A 17,161-nucleotide genomic window follows, 5' to 3' on the forward strand; every position below is an offset into this window, starting at 1 on the left:
GGTCCCACCACAGGTCACTGATGGGAAGCAGCCCTTCAGGGCCCTTGTCAGTAATAAGCTTGTAATGTCAATCTTCCTCTGCCGAAAGCTGAAGGTGTGGGGAGTCGGGGGGAAGGAAAGGCTGGCCCCTGCCTCAGACTGAGCTCCCCTTGCTACTAGAGCTCATTAGCAGTCCCTAGCAGTATTCCTGCTCCCAGGCAAATTTTCCCCCTTTTCTGTGGCTTGTTTCACCATTTTAAGCTCTCCTTCTCCAGGTGGAGCATGTTCTGCAGGTGCACCTAAGCCTTTCTACCTGTGGGATGGGGGTATGTCCCATCACGCTCCTCAGTGCATGTTTGTGCAGTGCTCGAAAAGGGTAAAGCACTTTCATAGCTATAAGTAAGTGTGATTATTATGCAGTCTGTGCTCTACATAGTGTAGTATGAGCCTACAAATAAGATAAATATTTGTTTGGTTTGTACTGAAATGAAGCTGCATTACACACTCATCAGTAATGCATGCTAACATCTTCTTTGATTTGATTGATTTTATGATTTCTTACCCAAATCCTGACCATGTGCCCTTTCATTGCCTTGTACGTAAAGTAAGGAGTAGCCATAGTACATCAGTTTAGTTCCAGATGGACATTCTGGTTCTTCAATGGTTTGGCTGTGTCTGGTAACAAGGAAGCCATGAGCGACAGATGGTGTGCCTGGTGGGCCCATGGACCCTGGTAAACCCTCAGGGCCTGGTGGACCTTTGGCTCCTCGCGGACCTACAAGACAGAAAGTCACATTTACCTCTTTTTTATTTCTCGAAGTGTTGATAGAGAGAATCCAATCTGAGCCATCAATTGAATATTTATTTTCAATGTATACAGCTACTGTATGATCGCACTCGGTTGAGCAGACTGCACACAGTGTTGATAATAACAATTTTAAATGATCAGGAAACCAATGATTATGCCTTATGTATTTGTATAGTATTTTGTATTTAACCTTGCACTAGAGTTAAACGTTTTATCTGGGAAGAAAAATTACTCTGCAGTGTTCAATACTACTTTACTTTAATTTCTTAAACTCTAACACATAAAGGAAAATAACGTAGACAATGGAAGTAAATGAAACCAAAGTACTCTGAATGATTATTAAATGTCTCTAACACTGCCTTCAGAGAAAGTTTGCCAACTTCTGATGGAGCTGAAATTAAAGCAAGTAAAGGGAACTAGAGAACTGCGGCTTGCCAGGCAATCACGGTTAAGAATTTGAACTGTCTGAAATTACAACACATATTAAATGAAAAAACAACAAAAAATTTGAGTGCAACATTAAGACTGGGGGAAATAAGCACTCAGACATCAGCAAGTTCTGTAAAATAAAGGTTTCTCTTGCACTGTTAAAGTGCCCATTTTGTTCATCCATGTTGTTTACAATATACATAATACACCTCTACCCTGCTATAACGCGGTCATGGGGAGCCAAAAATCCCTACTGCGTTATAGCTGAAACCCTGTTATATTGGGGTAGGGGCGGCAGGGCTCTGGTGGTGATTTAAAGGGCCCGGGGCTCCCCGCAGCAGCCGGAGCCCCGGACCCTTTAAAGCGCCACCAGAGTCCCACTGCTACCGCGCTATACACGAACCCATGTTATATCGGGTTGCATTATAGCAGGGTAGAGGTGTACATGGAAGTTAACATTTTCTGAGGTTAGAAGGACCAGAAGATACTAGAGGGCAGATTGTAATTGGGAGCGTGTACATGGGGGGAAGAGTAGGAGGGTGGATGGATCCTTTTCCTGTGCCAGCCCCGTGCAAGGACCAGGGAAAAAATACAGCTTCTGTGCTTGAGGATGCACAGAGACTGCCCCCCTCCTTCACTCTTAAGGGATGAGCATCACCTCAAAGGGAGCAGGGAAGTGGGCCTCTTCCCCAGGCCTGCCTCTGCCCCAGCCATCATTATGGGCTAGGTGCACTGGAAAAGCAGGCTGCACAATCCTAAAGGATTTGATTTGATTAAGATTGCAAGATCTCCAGGCTTTGTAAGATGCTTGACCCATAGCTATAGTGAAGCCTCCATTCAAATATGTCCTTTGATGTTTTTCAAAAGTTCAGGTCCTGTGGATCTCTAAGCTTTAGAGGAATAGAGCTGCAGAGGTCTCATGTGTTGTGGGGCCTGTCAAATCCTCAGTGAAGAACTAGTTTGCTGGCAGACCTTACAAGCCGCAACTTCTGATTGTGTTAATTGTCTGCCACGTTTCCCAGCACAACTTCTTTGTTGCTTCATTCAAACAAATTGACCAAAGTTTCCAAGGAATGCAGCCTCCACAAGTTGCTAGCACACCTCCTTCTGCATCTATTCAGCCTCTGCAATTAACAAACTTTGGGAATGGTATGAGTGCCTACTAAAAAGTACAGAACTAAATTGCTTGCTGCACTAACAATTCATGGGCACCACATCTATCTTTAATGGCATGTTTCTGATCTCTCATCAATGTAAATAAAGTCAGTGAAGTTACACCCGTAACCTTAGGCTCTGACCAGTGCCTACTGAAGTAAAAAAAAAACACTCTTATTGACTTCAGTGGTTGCTGGTCAGACCAATGTGCACTGACAGAATGTTCTTCTATGCATTTGGAGTCTTGCATTTTCAAGTATTTGTCATTTTATGTATTTTTTTTCAAATGTAGCAAATCACATACTGTTCATTATAGCCTAATCAGTCATCAAATCCGAAAGTTCATCTATTTTTGAGTAAGCCCCATGGGATAAGAAAGATGGTTCTATTTTATTTATTTTTAAAATGGAAAATGTTTCTTTATGCTTTCATGATTCAAATGGCTGAAGGGATTTTGTCTAAATTTTCTCAAACTATTCCTCTGTGGGCAGATACCTATCTCATAGAACTGGAGGGGACCTTGAAAGGTCATTGAATTCAGTCCCCTGCCTTCACTAGCAGGACCAACTAGATTTTTTTTTTTTGCCCCAGATCCCTAAATGGCTCTCTCAAGGATTGAACTAACAACCCTGGGTTTAAGCAAGCCAATGCTCAAACCACTGAGCTATCCCTCCCCCAAAAATCATAGAATATCAGGGTTAGAAGGGACTTCAGAAGGTCATTGAGTCCAACCCACTGTTCAAAGCAGGGGCAATCCCCAAAGAGATTTTTGCCCCAGATCCCTAAATGGACCCCTTAAGGATTGAATTCATAACCCTGGATTTAGCAGGCCAATGCTCAAACCACTGATCTATCCCCCCAAGCATAAAATTTCAACCCCAAAACTTCAGAAAGTTACAGGAGTGTGAAAAAAAGGAAATTATAATGGAACTTGTTTTGCAAGATTATTATAAGAGGTTCAACAAGGACAAGTGCAGAGTCCTGCACTTAAAAAGGAAGAATCCCATGTACTGCTACAGACTAGGGACTGACTGGCTAAGCAGCAGTTCAGCAGAAAAGGACCTGGGGATTACAGTGGTCAAGAAGCTGGGTATGAGTCAGCAGTGTGCCCTCGTTGCCAAGAAGGCCAATGGCATATTGGGCTGTATTAGTAGGAGCTTTGCCAGCAGATCGAGGGAAGTGATTATTCCCCTCTATCTGGCACTGGTGAGGCCACATCTGGAGTATTGCGTCCATTTTTGGTCCCCACACTACAGAAGGGATGTGGACAAATTAGAGAGAGTCCAGTGGAGGGCAACAAAAATGATTAGGAGGCTGGGGCATATGATTTATGAGAAGAGGCTGAGGGGACTGGGCTTATTTAGTCTGCAGAAGAGAAGAGTGAGGGGGGATTTGATAGCCTTCAATTACCTGAAGAAGATGGAGTTAGGCTGTTCTCAGTGGTGGCAGATGACAGAACAAGGAGCAATGGTCGCAAGTTGCAGTGGGGGAGGTCTACGTTGGATATTAGGAAACACTATTTCACCAGGAGGGTGGTGAAGAACTGGAATAGGTTACCCAGTGAGGTGGTGGAATCTCCATCCTTAGAGGTTTTTAAGGCCTGGCTTTACAAAGCCTTGACTGGAATGATTTAGTTGGTGTTGGTCCTGATTTGAGCAGGGGATTGGACTAGATGACCTCCTGAGTTCTCTTCCAATCCTAATATTCTATGACTCTATGATTATAGTGGTTAGAATTGCTATCATCTATTATTTTCAGATCTATCTATCTATCTTTCTTAGGTTTTTCTAAAGTGTCCTTTACCATGGATTGTAAGTAATATGCCTGGGATCGGCAACCTTTGGCATGCGGCTTGCCAGGATAAGCACCCTGGCGGGCTGGCCCGTTTGTTTACCTGCCACGTCCGCAGGTTCGGCCGATTGCAGCTCCCCCTGGCTGCGGTTCACCATCCCAGGCCAATGGGGGCTGCAGGAAGTGGCGTGGGCCGAGGTATGTGCTGGTTGTATTGGCCTGGATCGGCGAACCGTGGCCAGTGGGAGCTGCGATTGGCCAAACCTGCGGACGCATGTAAGCACCCTGGCGTGCCGCGTGCCAAAGGTTGCCGATCCCTGTACTATGCTGTGTTCTTAACATACAATACTGCAAATGCTTTGTACAGATCAATCAGTTCAACTGAAACAATTACTTATCATCTCAGAGAGACAAGGTGACCTGAAAAAGAGCTATGTGTAAGCTCGAAACCTTGCCTCTCTCACTAACAGAAGTTAGTCCAATAAAAGATATTATCTCACCTACCTTGCCTCTCTCATGCCCTAGGACCAACACAGATACAACATATTGTTTATAATCTTGTTAGTTTACTAATATTCCTCTGCACTTCTTCATTTTTATAATTTTCCAATCCAATCCAAACAATCTATTCTTTTATCATGGAGTGTTTTATATAAACAAACATATTGTAGGGATTAATAAGGGTTGAGCATCCCAGGCTGGATTCACACACTCTCTTGTATGGTCTGTAATGTCGTGTGTGTGTGTCCCAATCCCCCCGCTCCAAATACTTGTCTAACTCTGCCTTTACCCCTAATTAAAGCTTTTCCTGTTGCTGCCTTCTGTGGAGAATTCCATACACGGTCTACCACCAGTGCTGCCTACTGAAGTTCTGCCTAGACTCCTTTGGGACCTGACTTTCCCCTAGTTTGGTTTATGCCCCTAATTGACAGAAAATCAGATACTCTTGTAGCTTCTATCCTTTCTATTCCCATCAGAACTGTACATACTTCACTGAGGTTTCTTCCTTTCCAGGGTTGCCCAGAGGAGGGGGCAAGTGGAGCAATTTGCCCCAGGCCCTCACGAGAATATAGTATTCTATAGTATTGCGACTTTTTTTTATGGAAGGGGCCCCCGAAATTGCTTTGCCCCAGGCCCCCTGAATCCTCTGGGCAGCCCTGTTCCTTTCCAAAGAATAGAGGCCTAGTCTCTCTGCCTTGCTGTAGAACTAAATTCAGCAAATAACTGAATCATTCTGGCTATCCTCTGCAGTACCTTTTCCATCTCTGTAACACCACTTTTATAATAAGACAACCAGAATTGAGCACAGTGTTCCTAACGGTGACCTAATTCATCACCTTCTTGTGCAGTGATTTTCTCATTTATTCAAAATCTCTGTTTCTTTCTTTGCTTTTAAAAGTGCTGCTAAACATCAGGCTTAAACTTTTAGAGATCCCTCCAATGTAACCCAAAATAAAAATACTCTTTCAGGTCCTATTTAGGTTAAAAAAAATCAATTAAATCAAAGTACCATATTAACTTCTGTTTCATTAAAACTAGGCAGAGATCTTAAATTCTCAATTCCTGATCACCAGGCTATCACTTTGAGGACTATGAATAACTTATTCTTTTGAATATATTTTTATCTTGAAGATATTTCTAGACTGTGAACATTTCCTTTCTGAGTCATCTTTTCTAGATTAAGCCATGTAAAATAAGACGCTTGACACCCAATAAAGGTATTATAAAATTCCACAGGTAATCTCTCCAAATCCAGAGTCTTTTCATTATTAATAATTGCATCTAACACATCTTCTCCTGCAGTTGTAACTGGTAGCTCTACCCTAACAGAAAGGTGGAGGTTTTGAACCTGTACATCTTTTATTCACTGTAGCTGTATTTTCTTTATCTGGGTATCTGATCTACCCCCATCTTTTATAAGGACTGGGGCAAATAACACATGGCCATTTAATTCTATGTGAAATAGCCTTATCTGTCACTAAAATACATCAACAAAGCTCTTGGAGGTGCCAGAAATTCCTTCAATGACCATGTGCTTTTAAATGCTACAAGTGTTTTTGTTATGTGTCTCTGCTTCCTGTGCCATCTTTATCCAACTGCCAACCTTATTTTTCTTAATAAGCAATCTTTTATAATCCCTTTGTAATGAAGAACGGAGTCTTTAAAGAATACACAGACTTACCTGGAGGACCAGAAGGACCAGGTTCTCCTTTCTGACCAGGTTGACCATCAAATCCTGGAATGCCAGGTTGCCCAGGTATACCCTCAGGTCCTGTCACTCCTGTTGAAATATAAGAAATAATTACAATTGGATCATAGAGACATACTTGTTCTTGCTTTTTGGATTATGGGGAGGCACTACAGAAAAAAGCACATGCCCAGTACCTATAGGTAAATGCCAGTACCCAGAGCAGGTAGGTCGGGGTGCCTGCTGGGGGAAGGGTGTTGAGGGGTGTGGGATGAGAGAAGATCAAAATATAGCCACTGGAGATGCACATTTGTAGCAACCGATTTCCTGCTAGCATTTGTCCAGACAGTGAGGATGATGCACAGGCTTTTCTCCTCATTCTGTGACAGCAGGAGTACAAGGCTGAAAGAGCTTCAAATAAAAGCCCATAAAGAGAGCCAAAAGTCAGTAACAAGTTGTGGGAAATTCACAGCCCTGCTAGGTCTTTGCCAGCTTGGTTTTGGCTTTACCCGTTAGTTCAGTGCTTTATTTTGTAGCTGTTTGAGTGTGTTTTACTCTCATTTAGGCTGCTGTATGTAGGGGATACAGTTTAACAGTACCAGCACCAAACTGGTACTTCCACTCTGCTCCAGATATTTCAGTTACACCTGTTCCTCTGCAGATACTGTATAGTGCAGTGTGACATTAAGGCTTTGAGATAACTACTGGAGCATGGCTACAGACTCCCTGTGGCCAAAGCCATATTCTGATTGGACAGTGAAGCCATTTGGATGATTCCACAGCCATTTAACCAACTCACAATAGTGAACGGCTATGACCCCAAGAAGAATCATCATGCCCTTTATGTTAAATAGATAATGCAAAAAGACAAATTGTCTTTCACCTTATTTCCCCATCACCTCCATGTAAAATAATGGAGAGCAGGGAGAAGGACTTTCTCCTTTAAAATGTTACTGATTTTGGAACCCTTCTGAACTGCAGCTTCCTATGCTCCCCCTTGCCAATCTAAAACGCTACTGGCCCTCGCCCACTTATGCTAGTCCTCTACTTTCCTGACCTCTCACCCCCTTTTTCTCCCTGCTTCTCTTAATCTCTTAAAAAAATGTAAACTTTCCAGTTTAGGTGTTTTATGTAAGTTTCATGCTAAATGCTGCTCAGTTCCACAGAGATGCTGGGCTAAGAGAGGCAGTGGGGACTCCTTGTTGAAGACCTGCTTTTGGCATTCCTGTAGTGTAGTAGTTCTCAAACTTTTTTTTTCGCGGACCACTTGAAAATTACTGAGGGTCTCGGCGGACCACTTAATGATCTTTCCAAATGTTGTTTGTACCGTTAGCTAACTATTGTAAAGCGCTTTGGATAAAAGCACTATATAAAAAAACCTTAATAATAATTAAGGTTTTTTTGTTCTACAAATAAAGAACACAACTCATATTTTAATATCAATAGTCTTACCTTTCTAATGCGATGCATGTGCCCTCTCTCCCCGGCCGCGGCAGCCCCCAAGCTGGGGCTGGGAAGGAAGGGGGTCTCTCCCCTGCCACAGCAGCCACGGAGCTGAGGCTGGGAAGGAGGGCCATCTCTCTCTGGCAGCCACAGCCCTAGAGCTGGGGAAAGTCTCCTCTTTCTCTGGCTGCCGCAGCCCTGCACATCCCAAATTCCTCCCACCCCCTCTTCTCACCCCACTGCCCCCTCCCACCTACCCCCATTCCCCTTAAGACCACCACCTCACCTTACATGTGCATCTTCTCCAGGTCCAGACACCTAATTAGTGGAGCCGCGTGGCTCCACTACTTAGGTGGGTGGCCCTTCACTCTCTCGTGTGCAGCCACCCAGGCACACACCTTAGAGGGAACTATCTGTGGACCACCTGAATGGAGCTTGCGGAGCACTGGTGGTCCACAGACCACAGTTTGAGAACCTCTGAACTGGGTCTTCAAAGAGAAGCATCACTTTCCTATAGGCAGCCACTACAGACATGGCTGGAGAAGCAGCTGGACAGAGCTTAATTTATGCCAATAGCCTGCTAACGCTCAGCCTGTCATAGCTTCTTTTTACATTATGCACCACCTATACACAACTTTAAGACCCTCTCACCTTGTTGTCCTTTTGGACCTGGAAGTCCAGGGAGCCCTTTTAGACCAGCTGGTCCAACAGGGCCAGGTAAACCTGGTTCCCCTTTAAGAAGCTGATATGGACCTGGAGGACCTGGTGGACCTTGTAAACCTGTCAAAATCGATGAAGCAAATACAAAATAAAGTGTTTGTTATCAGACAATATAAATAATTAATAATTCCGTGCATTAGCACCCAAAGGTCACAATAAGGATTGGGCCCATTGTGCTAGGCTCTCTACAAATATTTTGGGATAGAAACCTAGTTCTAAGAGCGAAGAGCTTACAGCTAATTGTAAATTATCTTTACAGTCTGTACATTTTGAGGCTGAGAGTCTATTAACTCACTTTCTGCACATTCTGGTTTTTTTTTTATGTTGTACAAAATGCAAAGGGTGATATAATGCCACTTTAGGCAAAAAAATACCTATTTTAAAATTCGGAAAAATACATAAGCTTACCATACCTTTAGAGCCAGGAAACCCTTGGTCACCTTGTTCTCCTTTGAGACCTGGGAAGCCAGAAGATCCTTTTGGACCTGAAGTCAAATGTACATGAAAATTTAAGTCATTAATTCTTGTTTTAAAACTGTGTGCTGAATAATGGATCCAGTCCTGCAAATGAGTAACTTTACCCACATGAGCAGTTCCTTTGATTTCAAATGTTTGCAGGAAAAGGGCATATGAAGTGATGACATAAAACTGTCATCAATATTCAATTAAAAGATAACTGAAGACAAATTCACAGTCAGGTTTCTAAATTCAGATACATTTTAAATGTATTGACAGCTGCATTCTTTCGTACACTTAAAATTTTAATAAACATAATAATGATAGTGGAAGTGATAGAAAAGGTTTGTCTACTTGCAAGCAGCCTCAAGTTTAGCACGTCACACCACATCTCAAAGAAAACCCTGACTATTCTTAGAACATACAGACATTGATTTTTCATTCTTCTTCAAAAGCAAACATTAATTGTACAATCTACAGAACAAGGAAAGGGAAAAAATTACTGACAAATTCATGTTGTCCTTGTTCTGGCTTCTGAAGTAGCTTCAAAGTTAAGGCTACGGTATTTGTGGGATGCTAGATTAACATTCATTGAATGTTTTCTTTTGATAAAGGAGGGGGGGAAAGCACAATCTCCCTCTACCTTACATGAAGTTAGAGAACAATAATTTTGTAACTGTACACAAATTACATATTTCTCCTCACCTTGAAACCCGGGAACTCCTGGAGGTCCCATATCACCCTTTTGACCAATACTTCCTGGTAAACCAGCACTACCCTGTATAAGAAGAAGCCAGACATGAGTTATCCTATATTGCTATGAAACACCTCTCAAATAATCATGTGATTTTGGAAAGCTGTAAAAAACACTCAAGTCAATAATTTCTAAACTCAGAGACAAGCCGTTCGATCCAAAGATGGTCCTTCTCTAATGTTACGTTGCTCAAATGAGAAGGCTTTGTTCAGAAACAAAGGCTTATGGTAAGCAGGCAGAGCAGCCTGTGTGATGATCTGTGCTGTGCTATGCTTTATCTTGGGAACACTCTGGGACAAAATAAGGTGGCTCAATAAAAGTTTAACTAATCAAATGGCCTTGAGTCTTAGGAAATGACACCATGAAAAAATATTAGAAAGGAGACAAGTATCACTAAATGGAGCACTCACTCAGAGTATCCTAGAGTCAGGGGGCTGGCCTCAGGTGACCCCAGTGAGAAGATAGGATATTTCAGGTCAGAGAAAGGATTAGTACATATATGGAATCAGATGAAAGTTACTCATTAGCTTCAAGTTCCCTTGCAGAGGACTTGGTCTTTTCAGCAGTGCTGAACTGGTCTAGGAGTGAAGAAGTTTAACACACAAGGCCTGATTTTCCTTTCACATACACTGCTCTAAATGAACTACTCCAGTGAAATTGGTTATACCAGTTTTACAATAGTCTAAGACCATGTCTACACTACAAAAACTTTGTTCAATATAAGTTACGTCAACATACAGCTGCTAAAGTTAGCGTATCGCTCATGCTCGTGCACACTTGGCTGCTTACAACGGCGCTGCATGCACTCACCAGGAATACTTATGTCGATGCAAAGTGTGGTGCATTATGAGCAGGTATCCCAGTGTGCCACGTGCTGCCATCTGGCACATTGCCTTCTGGGAAGTTTTTGCAATGTGTTGTGCTATATAAATAACTCACCTAGGGATCTCTGGGAGCTAGGAGTCAAGTTCCCAGCATGCAACTTTCTTCATATCCTATAATGCCATCCATATCCCATAATTATGTGGCTGTTTTTTTTAAGATCCCACAAACCACATGGCACTGTTTGGTATTTGCTATCTCTGACAGAAGCATGGATCGCCATACCTCTGTACCATTCTCGTGAGTGTTGCAAATACAAGCCGCATGATTCTCTGGTACTATCAGAGCCGCAAGAAGAATTATAACAACAGGAGACATGACAATTTCTTTGAGGACAAGTTGTTGAGGGACACAGTGAAAAACAAGGTCATTGGTGGTATTCATGGAGCAACTGCCAATGGTGGAGCACAGCTTCTGGGCTGGAGAAATGAGCACTGACTGGTGGGACTGCACCATAATGCAGATTTCGGACATCAAGCAGTGGCTGCAGAACTTTCAGACGTGCAAAGCTACATTTCCGGATTTATGTTCCTCCAGCACATGGACACCAAAATAAGAGCAAGAGTGTTGACAGTTGAGAAGTGAGTGGCGATCACACTCTGGAAGCTTACATTTCTGGATTGCTGCCAGTCAGTGGGAAATCATTTTGGAGCTGGAAAATCCATAGTGGAGGCTGTTGTCATGCAAGTGTGTAAGGCCATTCATTGTCTTCTGTTATGCAGGGCTGTGATTCTTGAAATGGGCAGGACATAGTAGATGGATTTGCAGCAATCAGGTTCCCAAATTGTGGTGAGGCAATAGACAGCATGCATATCCCTATTTTGGCACCGGCCCACTTGCCACAGAGTACATCAACAGAAATGGTGACTTATCTATGGTTATGCAAGCATCGGTGGATCACTGGGGATGCTTCACCAACATCAATGAGGTCTGATCAGGGAAGGTTCATGACAGTAGCGTCTTTCAGAACTCATGACTTTCCAAAAGCTGCAAGTAGGGACATTCTTTCATGACCCCCGAATTGCCAGTGGTGATGTTGAAATATCAATAGTGATTCTGGAAGACCCAGCCTAAGTCTTGCTCCCTTGGCTTATGAAGCTGTACACTGTCCACCTTGACAGCACCAAGGAAAGATTCAACTACCAGCTCAGCAGGTGCAAAATGACAGATGAAGCATGACAAAATGTGTTTGGTAGATTGGATCTCAGTGAGGAAAATAGCTGCCTGTTGTCTGCTGCATTATCTATATGAGGCAAAGGGGGCAGGGGAGTTCCCGCCAGGGTAGAGGAGATGTCTGCTGACTCTGAACTGCCAAACACAAGGGCCATTACAAGACCTCAGTGTGGAGTTATGTGGTTACAGGAGGCTTTGAAAGAGCATTTCCATGGTCAGGCGCAGTAATGTGCTGTGCTTGACTGTGCTCTCGCCCTGAAGGGTTGTGAGCTGTTAGGAACTGTGCGTGGTGTACATTTATACATAGAACTCTTTTTGTCTTATAATGAACCTATGAATTATTCTGTTTTACTGCACATTTATAACACTGTCTTTCACTGAAACTATGAATTATGCAGTGCTTGTTGTACATTTACACCTATGACTGGGTGTTTCCTTGAATCTATGACCTCTGGGGTACTGTACACTTACAAGTTCTAGGAGCTTTGCATCCTGCCACACATTCTGCAGTATGTGGGGTGAACCATAACAATAAATTTATTTTCAAAATATAGACCTGCATTCACTGACAAAAGCTGTGAAATGAAATAATGTGAAGGAAAAGGAACAATACAATACCAACTTCCAACATAAATTAGCTGAACGCAACTTTAAATTTAGAAAGGCAGCAAGCAGTTCTGTCCATTTCAATGCAGAAATGCAGTCCATTTTGGATACATACACCAACTGTGCCTTTCATAGGTCATGGATGTGAAGATGTGGTTGTCCTTACTGTCCCCTGGCATGGAGTGGTAGGGCTAGGGATGAGATCCATGGTTCCAAGAGGATTTTTGAGGGGCGCAAGGAGCTGCCACCATGGACTTCTCCAGGGACTGTGAAGGGTGGCAAGTTTGTGATTGTTGGTCAGCTGGGGTCAGCAGCATTTGTGTTAGCTGCCCGAGAAGCCTCATTATGTCCCGGTGCATCTCTCTTTCTTTTTCCTGATAAGATTCTTTGGTCTTTCTCCACGTTCTCCTGGCCTCTCTATCTCTCTCCATGTTGTCTGCCATGTTGGCCCACCAGACCCTTTGTTCACAGTCCAGTGCAGCACTGGTTTGCAAGATCTCACAGAACATATCATCCCTCATCCTCTTCTTTCCCCTCTTCAATAGGGTCCGGCATTCCCCAGGTGTGGAGGGTCACTCTTCAAGGCTTGCAACAGCAGCAGCTCCAGATAAAATGGAAATATGTATAATTGTATGTACAGTCACAATGGAAAGTGAAAGATAAGCTTCAAAACTCCCTTCCCTCATTCTCATAAAAATTTGTAATAAGACATACTTATTGCTACTTCAGCTGCGGCACGCCTCTGCACAGCACTATTCTCCCGCCCCAGCCATGGTGAGTATTGTCAGCGAGAGGCCAGGTGCGGGGAAAAGGAGGAGGGTATTAACATTTTTGGTTGCATAAAACAATATGGTCCCTATTTCAATAGGTACAAGTACAGGGCAACGGCACTGAGTGCTGGCACTATTTTTCACAGGTGGTGGTGATTTTAGCTGATATCTCATTCCTGAGTGTCACAGCGACACAGAAAACACAGCCTTTGCAGGAATCCCAAAGCCACCCCAGACCACCTGCCACTAGCCTGCTTACTACAATGGTGCCTAAAGGTAATAATTGGAGATATACCAATCTCCTAGAACTGGAAGGGACCTTGAAAGGTCATCTAGTCCAGCCCCCTGCCTTCACTAGCAGGACCAATTTTTGCCCCAGATCCCTAAGTGGCCCCCTCAAGGATTGAACTCACAACCCTGGGTTTAGCAGGCCAATGCTCAAACCACTGAGCTATCCCTCTGCCCTGCCAAAATCATTGCTGAGCAGTGTGGAAAAGTGACCTACTACTGAAGAAGAAATAAGATGGACATCCCCAGAAACCTCCAGGAGAGAACTGCAGAGTAACTCTATGAAAGTTTCATCAAGATCTCTCAGGAGGACACAAGGGACATTCCTAGGTACAACAACAACCTGCTCCGCAGGGCCTCCAATACCTAATCCTACAGGGGAATGAAAAGAAGATAACAAATCTACCTCCGTTTGTTGTACTACTACCTCTTCTCAGATAAGTAAAATAATGAAAAGTCGATACATGTCTTCAGTAACCTGGGATGGACCAGGCACCATCTTTACATTTAAACATTAAAAGGGAAAATGCATGCACTCGCTTTTCCAAGATTCCATGTCTTGCACTGTGCTTGCCCATGCCTGGCTAGTGGGACTGGCTAGGCTGCAGCAGAGTCTCTATAGGTTCTGGCTCATGGCATAGCCAGATTGCCCCGCCCCACCGCATCTCCCTCCCTCCTCCTCACCGTTCATGCCAGAGGTCTACATCTCTGAGGTATCCACAGTGGTCTGCGGGGTGCTGGTGGGGTTACTGCCAAGTACTGTTATTTAGGGGCACCGGTCACCATCCCCCATTGCCCAGGGGTCTCTCTGTTAGGGGTGCTGGGAACCCAGAGGTCCCCCGCCCCATTGGCCAGGGGTCTCTCTGTTGGGACACTAGACAGTGTCTGTGATGAAGTGGAAATTTTCTGAGGGGTAGCCGTGTTAGTCTGGATCTGTAAAAGCAGCCAAGAGTCTTGTGGCACCTTATAGACTAACAGACGTATTGGAGCATGAGCTTTCGTGGGTGAATACATGCATGCATCCAACGAAGTGGGTATTCACCCACGAAAGCTCATGCTCCAAAACGTCTGTTAGTCTATAAGGTGCCACAAGACTCTTTGCTGGAAATTTTCTGTAACATTTTTATAATTCCTAGGCGAGCCTCAGTTTTCCTCTCAACTTTGTGCTGTGACCGAGGGGAGTGAAAAGGGTTACACAGTGCAGGAGAGAGTTGGCGCCTATGGCAGGCTGCAGGAAATAACTCCACAGGCCGCGTGTTTGAGACCCCTGGTGAAGATCATCATCAGTGTTACTGACCACATAAGGAATAGTTACAGGAGTTAAATTTTATTAAAACCCCCCTTTGCATTACAGTTTTAAAAAAGTGAATATATTGACTTTTAATAGCATACTACATTACTCTTCATTTTTTTCATTTTTGACTATACTTTTGTATCATTTATGAAAAGGTTTCAGTGATGCAGCCCTCGGGCCAATGTACTAGTCTTCATGTGGCCCTCGTGGTAATTTGAATTTGAGATCCCTAGTATAGAGCCTTGTAGATTTTAGTGGACAGAGATTTTCACCTCATTCTTTCTAGTAGGTGGAGATGCACGGCAGTATTGAAGGGATTTTTTAGGGGCTGGGAGAAGAGGACTGATATATGACAAAAATGTACTTATATCTTTACTTGTTTCAATTTCTACATCAACAGCTATAGTTCATCATTGGCAGAACTGAAAGCACACTTACTTAATTTGAAAGGTTTCATATCTTACCCAAATAGCTCAGATATTTTCAGTATGCAATTTATTGTGAAATATGCAATCTTTAAAATGAAATACAAATTATTTTGCAACTCATTGATGAGCTGTAGCCACAATGTACCATTAATACACCGTAAACTATATGCTGGTTGTCTGTATGGTGTTATTTTCTGCCTATAAAGTTCTAATAAGTTCATTAACTCATTGTTAGGCAGCCCTTAAAACAGAGAATTGAAATGTTTTGAAACAGACTTTACACAGTCAGCAGAGAGTCTGAAAGCATTCTGGATATAAAGTATTATTAGTTTGAAAAAGAAATATCTATGATTAATACGTCCATTAACTGGAAGAACTAAAATGACCACTATGTGCTACTGAGATACACTGGAGAAATCACTAAGGTAGTTAAAGTAACTTACAGGGATGCCTTGGAATCCCGGATCACCTTTGATTCCAAGTCTTCCAGGTGCTCCAGGCCAACCCGTGTTTCCTTTTTCTCCTTTGGCTCCTTCCAGGCCCGGAGATCCTGGTGGTCCCATTGGACCTGGTACACCTACAATGGAGGGGTGGGCAAAAGTTTCTTGGCAAATTTGTTTTCTATAAGACATCAGTATTTGGATTAGGACCAGATGGTTCAAGTTAAAGGTGGGCAAGATCAAAGTAAAGCTGGTAAGGAGCAGGAATGCTTCAACCACTAACTAGGTAATGGACCTACTTATCCAATGGTTCAGTTTCCAGTTATAATAGTTTCAGAGCTTTAGGGTCCTGCTGAGCTCACCACTGCTACTGGAGAAGCAGGTTGAGAAAGGATCAAGAAATACCTTATTTCTCCTTAGGCTATATGAAGCTAGGAGGCTTCACATTTTCTCTGGACAAGGATCTGCAATAGTGATCCACACATTAATCTTCTCCAAACTGAATTACTGTAATTCATTGTATCTGAGGCAGAAAAAGAAGCAATGCAGAGGCTACTGCTCATGCAGAACTTGGCAACCCATGGTGCTATGAGCTAATCACTCCTGTGTTCCACACTCGTCATTGGCTTCTAATCCACTTCCACTGCCAACTCAAGGCCTTATCTCCAATTTTCAAATACATCATCAGGCTGGGACCCAGCAGCATCAGCTATGGTATGTCCATCTATGGCTTGCCAAAGACGACTGCACTCTCTGGTACAAAGCCACTAATAAAACCCTAGATGAAGCACATCGGAGTTGCAGATAAAGTGCTCTGGGTCAAGGGGGTTCACGGATGGAATGAGTTAAGAGGGGAGATTAAACTACCCCAAAGGCAGATCAGTTTTAGGATACACTGCAAATCTGTCCATTGGGAGAATGCTTTTCTAGGACAACTAGGAAGATTTCAATTTATATTAAAAAAAAATCTATAAAAGGGTAAGAAACATAATAAAGACTTTAATACAAAACAATATGAAATTATATTATTAATAGAAAGGAGATATCACTAATATCCTTAGTACCGACTAGTAATAAAAATAAATAATAAACTCGTATCATCACCATAAACATTAGATATTTTACAGTTCATAGATTTTTAATAACTTACCTGAAAGTCCAGGTTGACCTGGGTATCCTCTGTCTCCTTTAGGACCTCCCATTGATCTCCCTGGTAGTCCGGGAGTGCCCTGTTGGCCTGAAGGACCTTGTGGACCAACAAATCCTGCTTCTCCTTTTGAGCCAGGAATCCCCGGGCTTCCTGGGGATCCTGGAAAACCCACATCACCTTTTGCACCTAAGATTTAAAACAGCCCCCAAAGTAGTTAGACAAAGGATGATATCGTTGCATCATTATGGGCTGATAACCTTTATTTCTATGGTAAATATTTATCTTCCTTTAGACATTTGGATTACAATGAAATTCTTTCAGGAAATTTCATTATTCTCTACCAGATCTTCATGAATCAGGTAAAAGAAATGGTCAGTTTAACTGAAGGGTCTGGCTAGCTAAATTGC

The 17,161-nt window shown here is 43.0% G+C and overlaps 1 protein-coding gene across 1 annotated transcript in view; it reads right to left on the reverse strand.

Moving 5' to 3' along the window:
- COL4A1 (collagen type IV alpha 1 chain) overlaps positions 1-17,161 on the reverse strand; it is a 146,345-nt gene that overhangs the window by 10,328 nt on the left and 118,856 nt on the right. The window contains exons 44-50 of the mRNA XM_039517805.1: positions 16,755-16,940; positions 15,608-15,741; positions 9,675-9,747; positions 8,927-8,998; positions 8,445-8,573; positions 6,345-6,443; positions 542-754 (exon numbers count right to left, since the gene is read on the reverse strand). Coding sequence (XP_039373739.1) covers positions 542-754; positions 6,345-6,443; positions 8,445-8,573; positions 8,927-8,998; positions 9,675-9,747; positions 15,608-15,741; positions 16,755-16,940 — 906 coding nt within the window. The remainder of the gene's footprint in view (positions 1-541; positions 755-6,344; positions 6,444-8,444; positions 8,574-8,926; positions 8,999-9,674; positions 9,748-15,607; positions 15,742-16,754; positions 16,941-17,161) is intronic.

This window comes from Mauremys reevesii, linkage group 1 (genome assembly GCF_016161935.1).
Source record: "Mauremys reevesii isolate NIE-2019 linkage group 1, ASM1616193v1, whole genome shotgun sequence".
Lineage (NCBI taxonomy): Eukaryota > Metazoa > Chordata > Testudines > Geoemydidae > Mauremys > Mauremys reevesii.